Source organism: Calonectris borealis, chromosome 16 (assembly GCF_964195595.1).
Source record: "Calonectris borealis chromosome 16, bCalBor7.hap1.2, whole genome shotgun sequence".
Classification (NCBI taxonomy): Eukaryota; Metazoa; Chordata; class Aves; order Procellariiformes; family Procellariidae; genus Calonectris; species Calonectris borealis.
Window position 1 is genome coordinate 13,144,336 of NC_134327.1, and position 22,211 is coordinate 13,166,546.

The window sequence follows — 22,211 nt, forward strand, 5'->3', positions numbered from 1 at the left end:
ACAAACTTGTGGAAAGCACATTTATGTTTTTCTTTTCTGTTCTGTTAAATGTTCTGTAAGGTTTCATCCTGCCTTCATCCTGGTGTCAGTTGGAATATTTAGTGGATATATATCTCAATGGATAGGTATCAGCGTGATCAGACTGGCCCTACAGTGGTTGGAGGTTGTAGATTATGTAGTGGCAACAGTAGCTTCCTTTGCAGTTAAGATAATGAAAGAAATCCTGCTATATTTGGATTCTCTTTCTGTAAGGCAGTTTTGCCTTCCACCTGCTATGTGCCGAGATTTAAACAGTAACAACTTATTTCCTTGAGAGCTCTGCAAGTCTCTGTAAACATCACTAGATATGAAAAGAACATAAAAAGCATGGACGTTATGCTTTGATACTAAATTCAACCTAGAGAGGTTGTAGGTTTCTTTGGAGGTTTTGTTTTCGTTTCGATAGTTAATGGGTTCTCTTTTATTTGCCTGCTTTGTACACTATTGTGCGTTTTTCTCTCAGTGTATTTGTAACATTCTTTAAGATATCCTCATGAATATTTCAAAAAATAATTCTGCAGCCTTTTTCGAGGATGAACTACATTAAACATAGCTGAAGAACATCATCTGTAGCTTCTTGATTTTTAATCTTACAGCAGATAGTCCACGAATTTATGAAACTATGAATTGTGATTACCTTCTGATATACAACAAACCACTTTTTTTCTACCCTGACTCAACTGAAGTATTATAGGAGGTCAGAAAGTGAAACTAAAACATGAGGTGTAGAAATTAAATGGGAAAAGGAAACCTTAGTGGGACTTTAGGTTAATACATCAGGAGCTCCTTGAGGCTCAGTTAAAATTATATCAGCTCATTTTTTTTTCCTCCTTGGCTGGTCTGCTAAAGAAATAAATTTTAAGAAAAGAATGATACAATTGCATGTGGGAAAATCTTTCTCAGTGTATTTGGGGATAACCAAGAGATCTTTATGTGGAATTTTAAACGGAGTGATGTTACCGACCACTGTCTTTTTTTCTGTCAGAATCCAGGTCCTGTAAAAACTCTTTTGTGCTTCTGTAGGCCCTCCTTCTTTCAGTTCTGTTTTGAGTGTTTCTAATAAAACTCAAGAAATCTTTTGTCAAAAGGGAATTCTTCTTCAAGAAGTGATCCTGTAGTCATTGAAAGGATAGTCTTTAAATAGATGACAGTGTGTTAGGGAGTAGATTTTACGAATGCAAACAATAGGTTATGTTTAAGGACTTTTAAGCAACCAATGATAGTAAGATTTTCTTTTTTATCATAAAAAAATTGCTCTAGCTTTTTTCTGTTGTCTTGTCTCAGCATAACATGCAAATATATTTTTGTGGTTCGTCTAAAGCTGTTTGTAGGGAAAAATGGAAGAAGGGTAAGAGATATAAGAGGAAATGTTTGTGCCTTAAAATGAGGTAGAAAGCTTGGAAATGTTAAAACAGGTTTTCCTATAGCAAGTCATTTTGTGGTGTGTATCTTAGAATTGTTGGAGTTTCTAAGGGAATGAATTGTGATGTTTGTTCTTTTAAACAATACTATGTATTAGTCAAGATTTGGGAAAAACATTTGATCTGTTTGCATCAAGAAATGAGGAGCTTAGAAGCAAAACGGAATCTGCAGTGCCATTTAGGTAATTCTGAAATAGAGAAGTAATGCTTCAATTAAAAAAAAAGAAAAAAGAAAGAATTTTTAATTAAATCTACTTATCTATCAGTGTGAAGCACTCATTCTTGCTACTTGGGACTCCTACTGAATTGTTGAAAGCTATATAAACGATACTTTACTCATAACTATACTTTACAGAATGTTTAGTTTTCCTCTTGGGATAGCGTGCAACAGGTATGCAATCTTAAGTTCAATATTTCTTCCATCCAAATGAAATATATAATTGGCAATTACCCAATAACTAACTTGTCAATTAGGTATTTGACCTATTCAAGGCGAAAAAAGTTACCCATTGAAATCTTGTCTCCCAGTGACTGTGCATTTAAAAGAAATAAATGTCACTTATTCTAGAAATACATACGTTTCCTCACAGAACTTGCTGAGTCCTTGTCCTGGTTTCGGCTGGGATAGGGTTAAATTTCTTCCTAGTGCTGTGTTTTGGATTTAGTATGAGGAGAATGTTGATAACACACTGATGTTTTCAGTTGTTGCTAAGTGCCCTCCTAGTCCAAGGACAGCTCCCGTGCCTACTGACTGAGCTAGGTACACAAGATGGGAGGGAACATAATCAGGACAGCCAGCCCAGCTGGCCAATGGGGTATTCCATACCATGTGACGTCATGCTCAGTATATGAAGGGTAGGCGTGATCCAGGAAGTACCGATCGCTACTTGGTTATCGGTCAGCGCGGGTGGTGAGCAATTGCATTGTGCATCACTCATTTTGTATATTCTATCATTATTTATTATCATTATTCTCCCTTTTCTGTTCTATTAAACTGTCTTTATCTCAACCCACGAGTTTTTCTCACTCTTACCCTTCCGATTCTCTCCCCGTCCCATTGGGGGGCGGGGGGAGTGAGTGAGCGGCTGCGTGGTATTTGGCTGCCTGCCAGGTTAAACCACGACAGTCCTAAAACAATTTAATTCCATCCCCAATTAAACCTTTAAAAGCATTATCCATCAACCTCAGCTGATACTGTATTTGCATTTAGAGATTATAGTAGAGATATCCAACCAGCAGGTTATCTTTCTTATCTATAGGAGGACAAAAATGGGTAGTATGGGCTCATTCACTTGACTTATAAAACTGAGGAGGAAAGACTGATTTAAATACACTTGCTTCAGTATTATTCCAATATAAAATCGTATATCGTCTTTGATAAAAGTTCAGGAAATCCACTTTAAGGGAATGCTTTATACCATTGTGTGAAAATTCTTAACTACGGCAGTATATTTGACAAATAACCTGATATTTTAATGAAATACTCACTATGATGCATCAGTCCTTTCAAATCCAGACTTAGAATGAGGTAGTAAAATGCAATTTAAATTTAATTGTTATACCTGGTGATTTATGTCACACTTCCAACCAAGAAAATTTGAATCTCAAATATCCAATATTTTGGGTAGAATAGCCTTCCTGCAAATCAATACAGTTAAAGTGACTGAACGCTCTAATGTATGTTTGACATTGTTGACAGTTTATGAATAGATCATATACTAACTTTCACAGCATCTCACCAATGCATTTTAGAAGGTTTGAATTCAAAAGAAGATTGATTCAAATATATCTGAGTTCAGTCTGAATTCCTGGTATATTTCCCAAGATTTACTATGTAATAATTCCAAATTCTTATGCCATATAAGCTGTTGAAGTTCATTTCCACAAGAGAATACAACTTGCATCCACAGCTAGCACATGTATGCATGCATATTAGGAACTAAGATAATAAGATTAAAAGGTCCTTTTGAAAAGGAAAAAAAGAAAAATCTTTTCCGTATCCAAGTTGGGAATAAGAAGAAAATGGTCCTGATTCCCCAGAAGGATGCAGTTATCAGCTGTCAATCAGTACGGAGCAGCTCGTACTGTATGCGCTCTGAAGCATCAGCTTGTGAATGTCACAGCTGAACTTTAATCTGTTCTTGATGGGATTCTGCTGTCCATAGTTGTACCTACTTTGTTTGGGTAACTGAAAAGATTCTTCTTGTGTTTAGTTTGGGTTTCCTGACTCTAGCTTCCTTTTAAATTTAACTGTACTTTTGTATTATGTATTCAATCCCCTAGACGGATCTTTTAAAATACTCTTTTTATGGCAGTTATCATTAACCTACCTAAAGATGGCTCACATCCCTTTTCCTTGCAAACAATGAGAGCAAAAGCATTTCTATATTGTTGCTTTTCTCCTGCACTGACCGTTCAGCCTCTGTATGTAATTTATTTATCTAATCTGATTTTCCTAGAAAATTCCTCAGATATATTCTGTTCTTTATTTTTCTATGTCAGTTGATTGTAGCTTTAGACATGTACATGAAGAAAGGGTGATGTGCGTCATGCTTTGACTAGGGACTAATAAACTAAAATCAATATAGGTGTGGTTTTTAATAAACCAATTGTATTTTTGTTTCGGTTTATTGAAAAATGTATCTCAGTCAAAAATTTATTTTCAATATCATATCTGTTGAATGAACTGAGCGATGGAAAGACAGCTGCTCAAATGATATTTGTTAGTGATTGGGCTGTATTTGCTCTGACTTGCTGATTTATGAACAGGTAAAACTACTTTTAATATTCAATATTGGCTCACCTAAAAATGATTTAAAAATAGAGATACATAACAAAGACAAATAGCAATGGCAGTGGGGATCTCTTAACCTGTTCTCTTTGCTCACTACATTATTCTTCCTCTGAGTGTGTTCAGGACTACAGTAACTGATTTTCTTAAGATGTGAGTACATGATTTTACCTGTAACTCTTGGTATCCGTCATTTCTGAAGGAAAAAAATGCTGAGATTTTAGCAGGGTAGTTGCAGTGTTTTTCACTGATGAAGGTGATGTACTTCTCTGGAGTATGGTAACTTACTTTTTCTCAGTAGGATAAAGGTGTTCAAGATCAAATTGCAAGTTTAATTTAAATATATGAACTCCTGGGGGATAGGACTGCAAGACTGCTTTCAAGATCTTGTAGCACCCTGTAGTAACTGAAAGATCCATTTAATCTGACTTTGGTTTATGTATTTTACAAATGTAAGCTATTAGAGGGCTAAGAATCATTAGCCAAACTTTGTTAATGTGTTTATTAGAGCGTATGTTTGAGGTCCCTGAGATGGTACTCTCCTCAGTTTCTGAAGTCATGTTCACTCACGTTATCCTGATGAGATTAGGTTCCCTTGGTTAGCTAATGAATAGCAACTCTTGGAATTTTTGTTTTCATTCCATTCAGTACAAAGCTGTACAGTCAGACTGCCTTCTCCTCTTACAGATTGTGTATTTGTAAGTTCATGCCTGAACATGATTTTCAGGGAGAATAGAGTATGAGCGAGCTCTTAGCTTTTCTGTGATGCATCTCATCTGCTAGGGCTGGGGAGAAGCCCAAAGTAGATAACAATTGCATACAGCACCATTTTTGTATTTAAATGTCAGCATTAATCCAAACAAAAGCATATGGGCATTGTTGAATTAGGTCCTGAAACTATATTTTGAGATAAAATCAGTCTAACCTTTGCATGTATCAAAGAAAGAAAATAGACAGGCTAACCTGGCAGCGTAATGGAACTCTTGCAGTTTAATGATGCACAAAAGCAAGGCAGGCATGTTTTGGAGCAAATTTCCAGATAATTTTGGCATATTCAATCCTATTTTTTCTTGAGTTTTACATAAAAATAAATCTGCACTATCCTTTTAAGGATACTAGTCGGGATGTTAGCGAGTTTGGTAAGCAGACTTAATGAAAATTTGTAGAAGCTGTGTATCTGTGCCAACAGATTGGCACCTTATCCTTTCCCTCCTCCTTGCAACTCAGACAATTTTATTAGTATTATTATTTTTATTTTTAAATCAGTGTAGCTGAAGAGCCAGAGAGGCTGGAAGTATTAACACATTTAGTATTTAGAAGAAAGCGACAGTGTATAGCATGAATGCTTGCTTGGGTTTTTTTGGGGGTGTTTTTTTATTGTTGTTATTTTTTTTTTGTAGGCAGAAAACTATTTTAGCTAAAAATATTAATTCCAATATTTTATTATTCCTGTTTCTAGGACTCAGATAGGCTTTTTATTAGCTTTTTGCTCCATCCTTCAAATGAATAAAAACTGAGATGCTCTCATGGCTTCTAAACCCTTGATTGGCCAAGGTTAGCCTTATGGTGAGTCCTTCCTGTATTTAATTAATAAAGTGCAAGTATCTCATACCTATTAAATGGCCCCCTTGTATCTCCCATCCCTTAGCCAGTTCCTCCTTTCCTACAATTTCCTTTCTGAGATGGCTTGCATTTTTCCTGCCAATTTTCCTGTTTCCCTGGGATGCTCTATAACAACCAAACTTGTCCTTGTAGGTCTGGTTTAAAATTCTGCTTTCCATTACAGCTTAAAGATGTAAAGCTTAGGGTGCAGCACTGTTTTGATCACGTGTCTGAGGTGTGAGCAGCACTGTGCCGCAAAAATGCCAAAGTCATCAAAGCTTTACCGCTACCTGTCTTCATGGAATCTTTGCTCAGTATTTTATTTTCACTTCTGCTTTCAGTGAATATTTAGTGAGCTCTGATTATATAATTGAATTTGATAAACTAATGGTATGTGATTGATGAGAAAGTCAGGAATAACAGATTAGAAGATAAAATTACTTCAAGGGTTTAAGTAAATCTTCCAGAGAGCTGGGGTAATTTATAAAGCACGCTGTATTCTTTATAAAAATATTCCCATAGGTCTATTAAATTTTAGCTTCTACCAGAATTGGATTGAATTTTGAGAATCATTTTCATGTAATACCAGCTTGATTGTGATATTTTAAATGGGAGATAGCTCTGAGTGGGTTGTAGCATCACTGCGTTTGGAATATTTGAGTAGGAAATGTAGGGCTGAATGACAGGCTTGTGGGCAGCAGTCTTTGTTTTTCAAAGAAATCATTTGTTCTTAGAAAGGCATAAGTTAGAAGGAGTAAGTGGATAATTCGGAGTGAAATAATGAAGTAAGTTATGCTGCCTGAGTCTTTAAATCACTGAAAAACAGGATCAACAAATTACTTGGGTAGAGGTTTACACTGCAGATAACAGTTTGATTGTAATCTCCCTGAATGGCCCAACTTTCTTCAGGAAGGAATAGTTTAACAAGCTCATTCCGTGAGCCTCTATATACTAGCAGGTAAATGTTATTGTTTTCAGGGGACTCAGCACTAATAATTTCAATTTACCAATTGGACTCTGTTACAACCCCTTCCCTTAAATACAAGCACAACTCCCCGCCACTGCCTTTTCATCTCCAGAGGAAGCCTGACACCTTTCATCTTGCAAGGGTAGAATGTCTGTCTCATAACTCTTTTGGGAGACTCCCCAAAATACATGTGAAGCCTCTGACAGGATTTAACATTTCTTCACTTGTTTAGAAATATCTTTGTTAAAAGTTGCTTTTTGCTCTGGGTAAAATAACTGTGTTTCACACTAATACTGTCTAATTCTTAAATTTTTCTTTATAAAGTTTTAAAATATTGGTTGATTTTTACTAGTTAGGAGAAAATGGGAATTGAGATAAGACTTCTTCACAGTCGTTGAAACAACAAAAAAAGAAGCTTCGCAGAATATAATCTCAGTCATGTAATAGAGTGGAGAAGTGCAAAAAACATCTTTGGTTTGCCTAAGTTTTGAACTGTTCCTGTTTTCTCACATGTTGAATTGTCATAGCTTCCTGTATATCCAATTTAAAGAAAATATTACTGATCTGCACTAGCCATTAATTAATTTGTTTGAAAAACAATTTTTTTAAAATGCTACAAATCAGAACAGGCCTTACCTCAAAATACATTTTTTTTAATTCAGTTTGTTAGGTCAGGTTTTGTGTCTATAAGAATTGCCTTAAGATGATGTGCTTTTTTCCTGCAGAAATAACTGTATCTTTCTGAAGTTAAATTCTAAAGACTAGGGAGACAATTTGTCAATACAAATCACCAAGTGTGTATGCAGCTGATGTTCAACTTTATAGCCAATTGTAGCAAATAGTTTGGCAACAGGCAACCTGTGACTCCTTGACCACAGCCAGCTGAAGCGCAGCTGCTACCCTGGGACTGTACGATTAGGCCGATAATGAGTCTGTGTTGCCATGTGGTCTGCTAAGTAATAAAAATTCCCTGATAAGAGGCAAGGCAAAAGATAAGGGCTTAGAGAGGTTGACATCACCAGGCCGAGCTGCATACCCAACTGCCGTCCCAATCTTCAGTGGAACAGTAGGGCACCTTGAAAGCCACTGACACCTCCTCTTCCCTAAGTGTGTGGTTGCTGTCTTACGGCTATCAACTATTAAAGATTATAGTATGTGACCTGTGGATTCAAAAATTTCAGACAGCCTTGAATAGTGTGTGAGGTTACTTCCCCATAAACTGTAAAAGATAGCTTAAACTCTTTAAATAGCAAGTATAATAATACCTGAGCTTAATCTAAAATAAGTTTTAAAAGAAAGATTAGCAATTTAACTGAACGGTTAGTTGCACTGGGGCAACATTTGTGTATCTTTTTTTTTTTTTGTATTAAATACACACACACACATACTGCACTCCTAAAAAGCAGAGTGCAGTAACATCTACCTATTAAATATTATTCCATATTTTGTATTAAATCTGACCTTGAATGTAACTTGTGTATTTTTAATATACATATAAGGATGTTAATTTTGATTAGAGAAGGTATTTGTAAACTTCTAAGACCAAGTCTGTAGTTCCTACATAGTTACAAGTAGAAATTTGACACGTAAAGTGTGAAAACTTTCATCTTCCAGAGGTGACAAGGGGTGGGTCTCCAACAGGTGTAGACTTGTAATAAATCTGTGTTTGAGGGGAGCTTTGGCAATTTGCCAGTTGAGAATTTTGCTGCTTGGAGTATTTTGAGCATTTGTGATCCACGGGAGAACAACAGTTTGAGACTACATGTGACCCTTGAACATTATTGAAGTACCCTAATTCCAAATCTGTTAGTGGTTTCAGGTAATATAATTTAACACATTTTGGTTGGCAATAACGTTGAAAAACACATTAATCTTGCGATTTTGTGAGGTGTTTTTTTCTAAACCCTTTTTTCTATCAAAATTCTTCATTTACCCTGAGACTTCTCCTGCTGTGATAATCATTTCTATCCAAGATTACTCTTCTGGTTTCTATTCAGGAAATAAAAAAAAAGCTTTGAATGGATTTAATTCTCACAGAGGAAAGGGAAAAAAAAATGCCAGTAGGGCTGTTCACTCCCTGCCACAGTAGACAATGCTGAAATTCTCATATGTATAAACAGTAAACATGGACAAAAGCTTGTCTGAGTGGGTGCTTCTCTTCTAAATAAGTACCAAGGACTAAGGTTATCAAGATCTTGTGAATTCTGCCTCTAAAGATAAAGCTTAGTTATGAATATAACAGCGTAAGCCTTAACTACTGAATCATGTTGTCTCTCATGTTACAATGGCCATTTTGAGAAGAAATGAGCTAAATATCAGTGGCTTATACTATACTCGCTTAAATAGCTTACAAAACCATTTTCTCTCTGTATTTCAGATGATGTTGCACCATACTTCAAGACTGAACCAGGCTTGCCCCAGATACACTTGGAAGGAAATCGACTCGTACTTACGTGCCTTGCCGAAGGCAGCTGGCCCTTGGAATTTAAGTGGTTACGCAATGACAGTGAAATAACCGCCTACTCCAGTGAATATAAGTAAATAAAAGCTATATCATAGCCTTCTCTAAGTGTAATTGCAAAAAAAAACCCAAAACAAACACCCGCCCCCCCCAAAATTGCCAATACCTCAAAACAGCTTTGTAGATACTGATACATTGACAATGTTTTTTATCATGAAAGATGACTGGTTTTTGTAAACAAATAAGATCTCTATGAGATAATCTCCTTTGCTAAAAATGGTACACACTTCAAAACAAGGGTCCTAACATAGAATTTTTAAGTCCCAAAAATACTTTTTGTTGGAGAAGTAACCTTACATGTCTTCGTAATAAATAGCAAGCATATTCCTTGCTAAATGTGACATATGATGTGCTACTTATCCTGGAACAAAGCTAAGCTCAATAGGACTATTCTTTTCAATAAGGTCTAGAAGAATGTGGTCTATCTTAAATTGCATATGAAACTTTCGGTTTCACTTCTGAGAATGTGAAAATTAATCTTACAGTTTAACAAACTGTTCTTCTATGATTATGCACTTTGCTCCCAGGACCGCAAAGACTCCCTCTTCATTCTGCAAGACATCCCATCAAGCAAGAGAAAAACTGTACTGTGGCTAATCAGAGCTACATTTTTGCTCATAGGCAGCAGATGGCTGGCCAAGTATCAAAGTGTAAAACAGCCAAGTTTTGTCTGCTTTTCTTTAAAGGGAACATTAACTGGGTCTCCCCTATGCAACTGGCAATTTCTATAACCTTATAAAAATTTAATATTTATGCTCCTTATTTGTTGCTTTAAAATTCTGTTGAAATTATCTAGTGAATTCAGAAGTTATAAGGGGTGGATATGTGACAGAGCCCTTGTATAACACTTGTATCTTTAGCAAACCAAGCTAAATGCTGCACTTTGGTAATTGCATTGCTTAAGGTAGGGAAGAGTTGTGCTCCATCACTGTAGACAGAAATTACAGTATAGATTAGTATAAAAATGCAGATAATGATATATAGTTCTATATTGTTACACAAGGTAGTTCATAATTACTTTTCTTGAAGATTTTCAAAATTTTAACCTAACATTAGTTCTATTTTCAATATTATTTACATTTACAGAGCAGAAGGGAAAAAAGTCCCTTAAATAACGTTTTAAAACTTTTTTGGGTCATTTAGCACATAAAGTATTTAACAACTATGTTTCCAACCAAACATATAGTTCTATGTGAACTTTCCTAGAAATTAAAGACTTGATTTAGATGAGACCACTTAGTCCTGAGTAATTGCATCTATTAATTCTTTCTGTTTTCAAGCCTTGAGATATGCTGATACCTCAAAATGAGCCATAAGCACATATAGAAGAGATTTGTGAATACTTTCTAGAAAATAAAAAAATCTCTAAATAGCAGAATTAATCACAGAAGGTTTGAGTATCGCTTTGTGTAAATGCCACTTGTTTTGATCAACAACAGCAGAGTCTGTTGTAGTTTCTTGGTAGAAGGAGCTGACAACAGCTCTTAACCATGTAAGCTGCTGAGAAAGTAAGACAAAGAAATGGTGTGGGAGGACAAAACACGTGAACATGGAATCATCAAAAGCAAAGGTTAGCGCTCAAGCTTTGTAGATGTGCTAGTCACTGAGAGCCTTACATTTCATGATACTAGGAGAAACCTGAATAAGAACGTGTGACATTTTGAAACTAAGATCAGAATGGTGTGGTATTCTTAAATAAGTGCACATCCTAATACAAAATTGTAATTTTACTGTGTATTGCAGTATAAGTTAGAATCAGTGTATTGGAACACCTTTCCTGAGCTGTATGTATACATACCTGTATACAGTACCTTGTTTCTTATCATTGGACTTAATTTAGTCTAGTGAATGTCAGGTCATGATATGAGCTATATTTATTAATTCTGCATTTTTTTATATTGTTCTTGTTTTATTTCTAAGTAAAACATCTGCTGCAGAGGTGATTAAGAAGATAGGAAGCTACTGGTTTATAATAATAAAATAACATTGCTAGAAAATGTTAATTTAGAAGTTACAGCCTTACTACTACTACTACTATACCACAGTCAGAGATAAGCCAAACAGGATTTTGATTCTATAGAAATGCAAAGCTTTAAGCTTCTAAAAAGGATTATATGGCATAGGTGCATTAGGATGAATGAAAGTAAGGAAAATATATGCTTATATATAAAAATTCCAGTTGCAAAATTTAAACTTTGACCCCATAATAGTTTCCTCTGCAGTTCTCTTGGGTAAATACTCTGTTTAAATGCATGAATCTTTCCTGCATAAGTGACTTCTGCTGCAATTTGAATCATCAATCAAAGATTTTTGGTAATTGATATTACTTAGTGTGTCTCAGTTAAAGTAATGTCTATATTGTAACAGGCTGAAAATATTCAAAGCTTATTATAACACACCAAGTAAGTAAAGAACTAATTGGAGTCTTTGCATTTTGACATTGGTGACCCTGAATGAACAGCTTTTCTTTGTATAAGGGTGCTGATTATGTGCACAGCCTGGCTTTTGTAGTGACTCTGCATACACTAGTTTGTATTAAGAATTTATAAAACAACCTTATAAATTCTTTGTGATCTGAGATATTTGTAATGAAAACAAATCCGTATTGCTGACTGCAGTAGCAATTTTGGTTATGTCTGTGAGTTCAGAGTCTTTAAAGTTCAGGCAATGACTTCTTTCTTTCTTTCTTTTTTCTTTGTTTTCTTTTGAATTAAGTTCTGGACCAGGTGTGTCTTCCATGTTTGCTTTTGGGGCCTGAAGATATTAATTTATTTGAATTTAAGAAACTAAGATTATGTCTAAGCAGCAGTACACTTTCCTTCCAAACTACTTAAAAGTATCTGATTATTATATTTGTGTTTTTAACATTGGACATGTTCTCATTTTATTCTGTAGAAAAAAAGTTAGATCAGTTGATGCGTAAGTCCCTTGTTAAAAAGTTTGACTAGATAATAAATATCTAATCTAATAAAATATGTTTAGTTTTAATTCTGTCTTCACAATTATGGCTATTAAAAACCTGTAGCCTATAGGTTCACTTTTAACTCTTAGAGCATTTAAAATTAAAATGAGGGAGTAAATTTGAAATTAGGAATGAAACGTAAGCATTAGCTAGCATTTCTCCTTAGGTGTTTGACACTACTTCATGCTTAACTCATTGCAGTCCTGGTGATGGAGCATGTTATGCTCTGGAAGACTTCCCTTGAAGCTTTCTTTTATGCTTGCTGCTTTACATCTTTCTGTGGAAACTTTCTAAACAGCCAGTTTCTGGTTGGCTGTACCATTCAAAACAGAGAAGCTGTCTGGTCTGACTTGCTAAAGTACTTGCACAGATCCCTGGAAACCTTAAGTAGCCTCCTGGCATCTATACAATGGGAAGATCTTCTATCTTGACTGTAAACAAAATTAAAGCAAAATTATGTCTTGTCACTGTAAAAAATTATATTAACCTTTGATATAAATTCATTCTGTGGAAGAAAGTCTTATTTTGAATTTAGAAAGCACTGTTTGTATCCCTTCTTGCATACCGGAAAATAAGTAGAATGGTGAAAGCATAGCACAAAAAGTAGTATTTTGACTGTTAGGTCAATAGAAAAGTATATTTAAAAAAAATAATCAGACATATGAGGTGCATAAAGACTGTTTAAAATTGTAAACACAGAATTAGAAATTCCATTAATATCTGTTTATCTGTTTATCTCTTGCCCAGGTTTGTAATTTTCAAGTTAGTCTCAAATAATGTAAACATATGTTGTATCTCTTTTTTTTACTTTTGTTATTTAATTTTTCTAATTTTTCTTGCCTTACCTGCACATTGTTACCCAGTATGTCCACTGAGAAGCCAACTGCTCAGTAGGTTTGGGCTGTCTTGGAATTTCCAAGGTAGATGGGATTTTCATTGTGAACTTTTAAGAAATTTTCTTTTCTTCAGGCAACATATTAAGAATGTTTCCTGCTGAAACATTAGTAAGTCAGAAAAGAAAACCAAAGTAGGACACTTCTGATCTAATTGGTTTGTTTTGTTGTAGTGGCAGAAAAACTAACTCTGCATTACTGTCTTAGGACAGATGAATACCAAAGAAAGAAGCCTTTAATTTTGGCTCTATTTAATAGACAAGCAGAGGAATAAATGTTGGCCACGTACAATACTAAATCTTTATGGGAGGAAGAAAAGCTTGTTGAGCTATAAATTATTTGGTAAAATGAACTGTAAAAATGAATTGTCAATATTTATTTGTCAGAATCTTTAAATTTTTTTTTGGTAATGATGTTTTGCAACAATCATCTGCCTGGCAGAGAAGGAAAGTATTCTGTAAGGAACTTATGTCCTATTGATTTCTATCTTATGCCTTGTATTTTCATCTATTTTCTCACTCTGTTTCCTATGGCGTACTCATCAGGCAAGAGGCAACATGGTTAATTCAGAGTTATATACTCACTGGCCAGCAAGTATTTGTGTGCTGATTGTTGGGTTTACTGTAACTCCCAAACAGAGCACTGTTTTGAGTCTTCCTTATCTTCCCAGTACAAATTGTCATAATCTCTGGAGAAAATTTGCCGGTTGCTCCAAAGGAGGTCAGGAGTCAGCTTAGACACACAAGCAGACAGACAACAGAATTGCCTACAACTTGTATACTTGGGAAGGGTCTCCTAGGAATCACAGTAGATTGCTAAAATTTGTCCATGGTGTTGGGCTCTGTTTTAATTCACTGTATTTGGTTGTCTGACCTATTTGCTATAGTGTATTTGATTATAATTATAATGCAGTGATTATACTCTTAATTTATCACTTAAACTAGATTTCTTCTACCTCCTTTGTCTTTGTTCTGTCTGATGTTGTTCAGATATTAAGCTCTCTACGTGAATGTGTATGGTGTGTGTGAGTATGAGAAGAGATGCTTTCCTTTAGTGGAATTAAATTTTGAAGATTAAAATTCAGCAGTTTTATTTTTCCTTATCTTTTCATAAAGACTTCATTAATCCTACCATAATATCTCCAGAAGGTGACCGGGGGAGTATGCGCTTTGATTAATGTTTGTTTAATGCAGGATTATCTATATTATTCATGTGTTTTATTCACATTAAAACTGTGCCTATCAGCTCATTTTCATGTTGAGTAGTCAGATATAGTTGAATGAGGAAGGTGAGCATTAGTGGACTGAATGACGTTTTAAGTATAGTGGAGGACAGAACAAATACAACGTACAGTATGCTGTGTCTTTTCCAGTATTCTGAGTTACAGTAGTCACACAGTGTAATAAACACCTTTTTTTCGCTGGAGAGCTTTGATATTTCTTGCAAGTCTTTCTAATGCCTACATTTAGATTGTAGTCATCTTTGCCACCTCTGAACAAAATACCAGGCGTCTTTGCCTTATGAATGAGGGTAGATAAAACTAAGGAAAACATTTAAGTCTGTATTTCAAGAGAATTTGTGAAGAACTAATTAGTATTTATCAAATATAGATCTTAAGACTGAATGATCTTTTATGTGTTTCAAGTATTTTTTTTCTTCTGTACAGTACAGACAATATTTTAACCAAAGACCAGAGATCATATGAGTATGCTGTTTGTAAGGAAATAATACAATAAGCATTTGAGTCAACGTGTAAAATATTAGAGGAGATACAAGAAATGCCACATAAAGTAGCATTGATCTGCTTTTAGGAAGAAGTGCAATGTAATTCTGCGTTTTGTCTTATAGGTACATCATCCCAGCTTTGCAGAGGTCTGATGCTGGCTTTTATCAATGTGTCGTACGAAACAGGATGGGGGCATTGCTGCAAAGAAGATCTGAAGTTCAAGTGGCATGTATGTTTGAATGGAAGTTATTCTGTGATTCATTAGCTAACCGATTCTTTTTGTGAGTAAAAAACCAACATACCAATAACATTTGCTAGTCTGAAAAGTTATTAGATTTCATATTTAATAAATTTTAAAATTATTGCACACAAGAACTTTCACACTTACTCTAGTTATCTTCTGGGAAACAGTTCAAAGCAATGCAACATTAAGTCTTTAGAGCAAGCATTGAGCCGTTCAAAGCCATCAAACTGAGATCCTTTTGAGATAGCTGTAGCATGAGAAAACTTTTATACCTTTCCCTGAATACTCAGGGATTAAGAAAGGCCATATAGCACAAAATAAACAATAAAAACAAACCAAAACAAGCCGAGAGGACTGGGGATATCTGAAAGAAAACCATATGGGGGAGAGAGCTCCATGAAGATTTCAGATCGTAATTCTTGCGATATAAAATAAGCAGTTGTTTCACAGCAAAAACCTTGCTAACCAAACTAAAAGTCTCTTCTCAACACCTTTCTGAACCAAACCCTCCAATGTTTGTACCTCTTTAGTTTGTACTATGCAGAATTTTTCAGAGTTGACCTCTAATTTCATATCTAACTTCCATTTGGAAATGTTAAATTGATTTTCTCAGGAGTTAGTGCTAGTTAATTAAGAAATGATCGCATACTCTAATTTTTTTTTCAGTTAACATTCAGAAAATATAATCCAAGTAACTTGTTTGGAAATAATTATAAAATTAGGCTTTATTCTTTTTTCAAAGTAAAAATGTTTAAAAAAATATTAAAAAAGACAGATTTCTATACTGCGTGTAAGCAATCTGATATGTGGATCAGATTTCTCTTCCTCAGGGTCAATAACTGGAAATTCAGTAGTAGTAAATGTCACTTGATAAGCGGAATTTAGATAAATTGAATTATTTATTAGAAACCCAATTCCAAGGAACTGATTCAAGTTAATCGCTATGTCAGGAGGGAAATTACATGGAATTTCTGTGTTTTAAAATAAAAACAGTTGCAAATGATACTATGTAAGTTTTGGTATCGTGTTCACCACTTTACTGTATTACAGTAAATTGTGTTACCGTATCTGTAAGATCAGTAATATCAGTAATTTGATGTTTGATCTCTCAGTGATATTGTTTCAGAGATGCTGGGAGCTAATGTAAAAATAAACTGCTGCTAAAATGGGGGTTTCCTTCCCTGCCTTCTACCAGCCCTTATGCCCCTGCTGTATACTCCTCCTAGTGATCTTGTGCTCACTCTGATGTGCGTCAGACCCTTGCAAGTACTTTTCTGAATATTTTTCTTCTGCTTTGTGAATTATATCAGGTCACAGAGGATCCAGTGAAAGCTGGTGCAAGTGAGTGTAACTGAGTGGGGTGGGGGACCTCCAACAAGGTTAGAAGGAGAAGATGGAGCAGGGGAAGATGAGGGTGAGATGCTTCTCATTCTGCAGCAGTGAGCCATTAGATTAGCCTAGATTCTCTGGAGTTGCATCTACAGGTGTGGTTTCAGGGGACAAAGGCTTTGGTAGCAATACCAGAGAAACGTACCCATTTTCTTCTCCATCCCGCTGATCGTTCCAGCTCTTGTACTGCAATGTAGCACAGTATCCCTTTAGGCTCAGCAGGAAAACTTGTTTGTGCAGCTGTGGACTGGGAAACTTCTCCAAAATTTAAAAAAAAGCAACAATTATTGTGTAGGGTTTGTTAAAATAATTCTTTCCCCCCTGTCCGATTCCCTATGCAGCTGTACAGGCAGTTGTACTGGCATAGTGGAAGGAGCAATTCTTGAGGAAGTACTTGTGGGAACGATAGTGAGAAGGAGGCACAGAAATACTTTACCTTGGTACTGCTGCTAAAGAATTTTGTCTCCTGAAAAGACAGCTTTATTCCCCTCTGAATGAGGGGAAGATTTGCAGTGAAGTGTTTTGTTTCTCCAGGATTTTTTGTGTGTGCATTTGGTTGCTCCTGAGAGAGAAAGAAGTATAATTGTTTAATTTTCTTCAGTTTTAATTTTTTTCCCCCATTTAATTTGTAGTTCTGCATTGCTGAACAAGGCTGAAAAGCTATCTCTTAAGACTTCTCTATCTGAATTAAGCAGTCTATTTATTTCTTTATTTTCACTGATAAAGATATTGAGACAAAGCAAAGCAGATCTTACATGACTTGGGAGACCTTTGGTCTTGAACCTATAGTGACCTATATGGCTTCTATAGTGAAACTTGTCAGTCAAACTTGCACTTTATTCCCACAGATTAAAGTGTTCTACAAGTTTTAAATATCTTCTTTCTCCTCTACCCAGGGTAGCTACTAATACCATGTGATTGTTTTCTGTATTTTAACATTTTCGATCTAAATTAATTGACTTAAGCTTTTTGAACATAATGAAGTACCTGATACTTTACTTTTTGGTTATTTTTGAAAACATATCAGAAAGCAACGTTCCAAGGGGTTACTAAAGTCATCCCATCAGCAAGAGTTACAGGGAACTGTATGTTAGACGTTTAACTCGGAAGGGTTCACAGGAAATGAACTATTTTTGCTACTGCATAGAGGATGTTTCCCAATACACTTAAACTCAAGATCTCTAGTGAAAAATTGAAAGGTACAAGTATAACGTGCATTGAGAAAGATCTGAGGTATTCTCCATGTCCTAGATCTCTGAAGTAGCAGGGAAGTTGTTAAATAATTTAAAAAATGTTCTCAACACATTCTAACATATTGCTTAACTGAATGGGAACAGATATTTGTGAGAAAACTGCTGAGTAAATCTTAATTACAGAATGGGCTTAAAAACTTCTGGATTGTGAAGACTAAAATAATCATATGACAGTGAAGTTAATTAGATCCACCTATGCGGTTTGAAACTTCTTTTCAAGTAGATGATCTGATTACAGTTGTAAGAAATATGGAGCCACAGAGGAATTACAATGCTGATTATGTCTGAATAAATAACTTGAAAATCACAAAGATGATTAAAGCTTCTTTAAAATACCATGTGTTTTTAATTTCTGCTCTTGTTGTGTCTCTTCTCATCTCCTGCCATAGAAGATCTGGTAGTAGTTGTCTATTTTTCAATGTCCTTTGCATCCCTCTCTGCACCAGAGAACTTGTAAAGAACTGTGTGGTCCTTTAAAAAAAAAAACCAAAACAAAAAAACAAACCAAAAAACAAAACGGAATTCAGTGGCAAAAACCAGAATAGTTCTCTGTATGTGTCAGTTTCTTAGTTTAAAGCAAATTAAAATGCATGGAATTTCTTTGGAGGGTGAATAAGTAGGAGCCTACAGCCCTTTTTATTTTAATGGATAGGAATGTGATACAAAAGGCAAAAGAAAAACAAGAAGAAAACGTTCACTGAATTTTTACAAGGATCCATAGATCCATAGATACATGAACCTGTCTATGAAATAAAACCTTCGGAGACAGAGGTTCTGCAATTGTAGTTTTCTTTCTTCCATTAAAATTTTTGTTAAAAGCTGCTCTTTAATACTGCTGATGCCTTTGTAAATGTCAGAGATCTAGATGCACTCCTTAAATTGTAGTACAGTGCCAGAAGAACTAACAGCTACCAACATGACCATAGCCTTGTTATTTTGATATCCATTTGGGTATAATGGCTTACTTGCATAGATCTGACTATACATTGGTTTGACTACAAGTGATACAGCTGCTTGTCTATTTGAGTAGCTATGGATAAAAGGATAAAAAAAAAATTGCTGACCAAAAAATTGATAAAATTATATACACCATTTGCATTGCTTTGCATTGCACAGGAATTCCATATTGTGATTTATTTTAAAAAACCAAAACAAACGACCATTAAAATGTTGCTTTCAGTTAAAAACACTCAGTTATTGCAAAAGAACACTGAGGCCATGCAGTACTGCTGACTGATGCACTTCTTGTGTGCACTAGCAGTGCTTGGATATGCCTTATGCCTTATGCTCATCCAAATCTGTGTTAATCAAAACTGTCTCATGATGTGTAGTGTCATATTGACTAATTATAGCAATGCCAATGACTATTGTAAAACACTACTGTTATTTCTCTGTCTGCTGAAAAGAAATGGGGAGAGAGACAAGAACTTCCAGGACTCTTACTGTAATTTTTTTCTTTGCAGATATGGGGAATTTCATGGACACAAACCAGAGAAAAACAGTGACTCAAGGACAAGCTGCAGTTCTAAACTTCCTACACATACTCAGCTATCCAAGACCACAAGTGACATGGTTTAGAGACGGGCACAAGATTATACCAAGCAGCAGAATGTAAGTCAATTTAAAGCTCAAAATACCTCCACCCTGAAATATGATTAATTACATTTGATAACGCAACTTACATTTTAAGTACACTAATTAAGGTTTAAAGAGAGTAAAGTAGCCTTGTTCATACTAAGTTTGAGATAAATGACTATTTTAAGACCATCTCTGAACTTCCTAAGCAGTTTGACAAAATAATTCATGTGATTTTAATGGTCCTGGTGCAGCATAAGGGAGTAGATACGCAGAATGTCTGCACTTCCTTCACGCTATTCATTTTCGTGATACATTTTGGAAAAGTAAATGCTCATCTCTCAATTACGTTTACTTGAGTGGACTAACTTAATGAATTCTAAGATTTTTCTTTTTTAATATATGAGTCTGATTTTTTTTTTTTACATGGAGTTATGCTTAATACTATTTTCCTCACAGTAAAATTCTAAATACTGCTTATTTTTTCCTTATCTCTTTAGCCTACAATGACAGTTTTATTTCTTTTTGACTAATTAGCAGTTCACCCACTGCACAGTACTTGCAGTTTGATTAGTTATTATCTCAAGGTGTGTTCATTTATCCTTTCCTGAAACAATTATGAAGCCATCCTGTGTTTTTACCTGCACAGTTTTATTTAGAGACTGAAGGGGTTAGCTTTAACATTAAAAAAATGTAGATAAAATCTTTTTTTATTTGCCTAATTTATTAAGAAACTGTTGAAATGCCAGGAATGCTGGTGGTTATTTTTATCTGTGTATTATATTTTCATGTGTTGAAAGGGATAGATGTGCTAGCAACTGATGGTAATGGGATATTGCTAAATTCCAGAAGGGGTGATGAGTCTTTAGAGTTTATATTAGAAAGGGAAACTCTTCTTGGATTTTAATTTTATTAATCCGTACTGTATATTTTACTGCTGTTTATGTGGATTTTTTAAACCTGAAAGCTAGTATTACAGGCTCTTTGAAACTGTTAAAATTAGTATTGCAGGGATGTGAGGCAACTATGTAATAATTTATGAATAATTTAATAGTAATTTGATGGGAAACAAGCTGGAAGATTAAACAATGGGTTTCTGGGCAATCTCTTGAAGAGAGCTAAGTGACAAATCCTGAGTTATTAACCATTAAGAATCTACTTCCTCCACTCCTGCCACATTACAAATTTTCTTTTGTCAGTGCTGAGAATACAGAAATCAAAAAATTGCAGATGGTGAAAAAGCCTTCTTATCCAGGTATCAGACAGTTTCTTTGGAACTATTACTGGGGAACAGAACAGAGTGACCTAGGCAAGCATGCAATGTCTGAAAATGAGGTTTGTGTGAGTTCTCTTAAAGTTTGGGAAAATTGCAAGTAGAGATATGTGTGTCATGTATTTGTTAATATAAAATCCTACTTTTCGTATGGTATGCTTTACTCTTATTCCTACCCTGTTGGGATTGTTAGGGTAAAATCAGTTGTAATTCATAGCACTGTGGTAATGCTTACAAATGGAAAAACTGTAAAACTCTGTTCTATAGTAGGGGTCAAATATACCTAACGGTTTCCACATGTATTTTATTTCCCTGGTCAGAAATTTTGTGTGAAAGGAATTTGAGGACATTTTCTGGCCTGAGTAGGAATTTCTGAATACTTTTGCAGTAGAAGTACATGTGCTGGAAGTGTGAACCTCCTTGGAAGTTTGACATATGTCATATAGTAAGTCTGATGAATTCAGGAAGTGACAGATTTATGGTACACATACCAATCATCAGTGCACTCTATGTGCAGTAAGTCTGCTGCTCCCTCAAAGTATTGGAAAAACCATATAGCATCCACTCACATATTGCTGTCTGTGAAATTCTGGAAGTAAATATGGGAGCCCTAAAATACAGGAAACCTGACACACGGAGAGGATGCATATAGGAATGTGGGAAATGTAAAAATATCTTAGAGGAACTCTGTTTCTTATCTGTGGAGCAAATTGTGGATTTAACATCATGTTTTCTGTACACAAAGAGGTATATCAATTTAACGGATCAGTTTAGCAGTTTATGCATCAATCTAACCGGATCACCTGCTAAACTGATATGTTAAATTGATACAACCACCTTGTATGGATGCTCTTTAAACTGATTAGAAGTACCTTATATTGCTAAATCAATATAAAGCTTTTTTAATCCTCTTAAACAAGTAAGCCAAATCAATCAGCTAGTCTGTCAGCTATCATAATAATTTCTAAGAGTGACATCGCTGCAGTGTATGTAGACTGAGGAAATAAGCAGTGCTAAAAATGAGGACAGTAGTGATGGTTATGGCACCCAATAATTTGTCATCAGTGCCCATTGAATACAGATGAAGTTGGAATTGCCCAATATTTTATCTGTAGCAACTTTTAAGAAAAAAATTCATTTAAATAGTTGGTCAAGTTAACTCTTACTCATGCAAAAGCCTTAATGTACACATACTTAACACTGCACCATTTTTATGCTAAAATAATGATCCTGATGCTTATTTACACAGCGCTACTGTCACCACTAGAATTAATTCATTTCACTGATGTGGAAACAGAGAGTGCGCTGAATTGTCCTTATGTGAGAAATACGAAAGATCAAAAATAAGGAGTAGTTCTGAGAAAAAAAGAATTTTAAAGATGTTTCAAGGAGTATCATTTAATTGGCTCTGCAGTAGGGTTTACTTAGCAAGTTTAAGGTAGTAAATGCTGATGTCTTTCTCTTTCACTGTTTACTGGTATTTAGGACATTTATGGGGAGATGTTCTGCTAGCTATTCAGCATTCCAAAGGTAGTGTATTTCTAGGGAGCCAAGA

At 35.1% G+C, this 22,211-nt stretch overlaps 1 protein-coding gene across 1 annotated transcript in view; it reads left to right on the forward strand.

Annotated features, from left to right (window-relative positions):
* The window catches only part of SDK1 (sidekick cell adhesion molecule 1), a 419,426-nt gene that overhangs the window by 111,350 nt on the left and 285,865 nt on the right, over window positions 1-22,211 (forward strand). Inside the window, exons 2-4 of the mRNA XM_075165332.1 lie at window positions 9,198-9,357; window positions 15,045-15,151; window positions 19,272-19,419. Coding sequence (XP_075021433.1) covers window positions 9,198-9,357; window positions 15,045-15,151; window positions 19,272-19,419 — 415 coding nt within the window. The remainder of the gene's footprint in view (window positions 1-9,197; window positions 9,358-15,044; window positions 15,152-19,271; window positions 19,420-22,211) is intronic.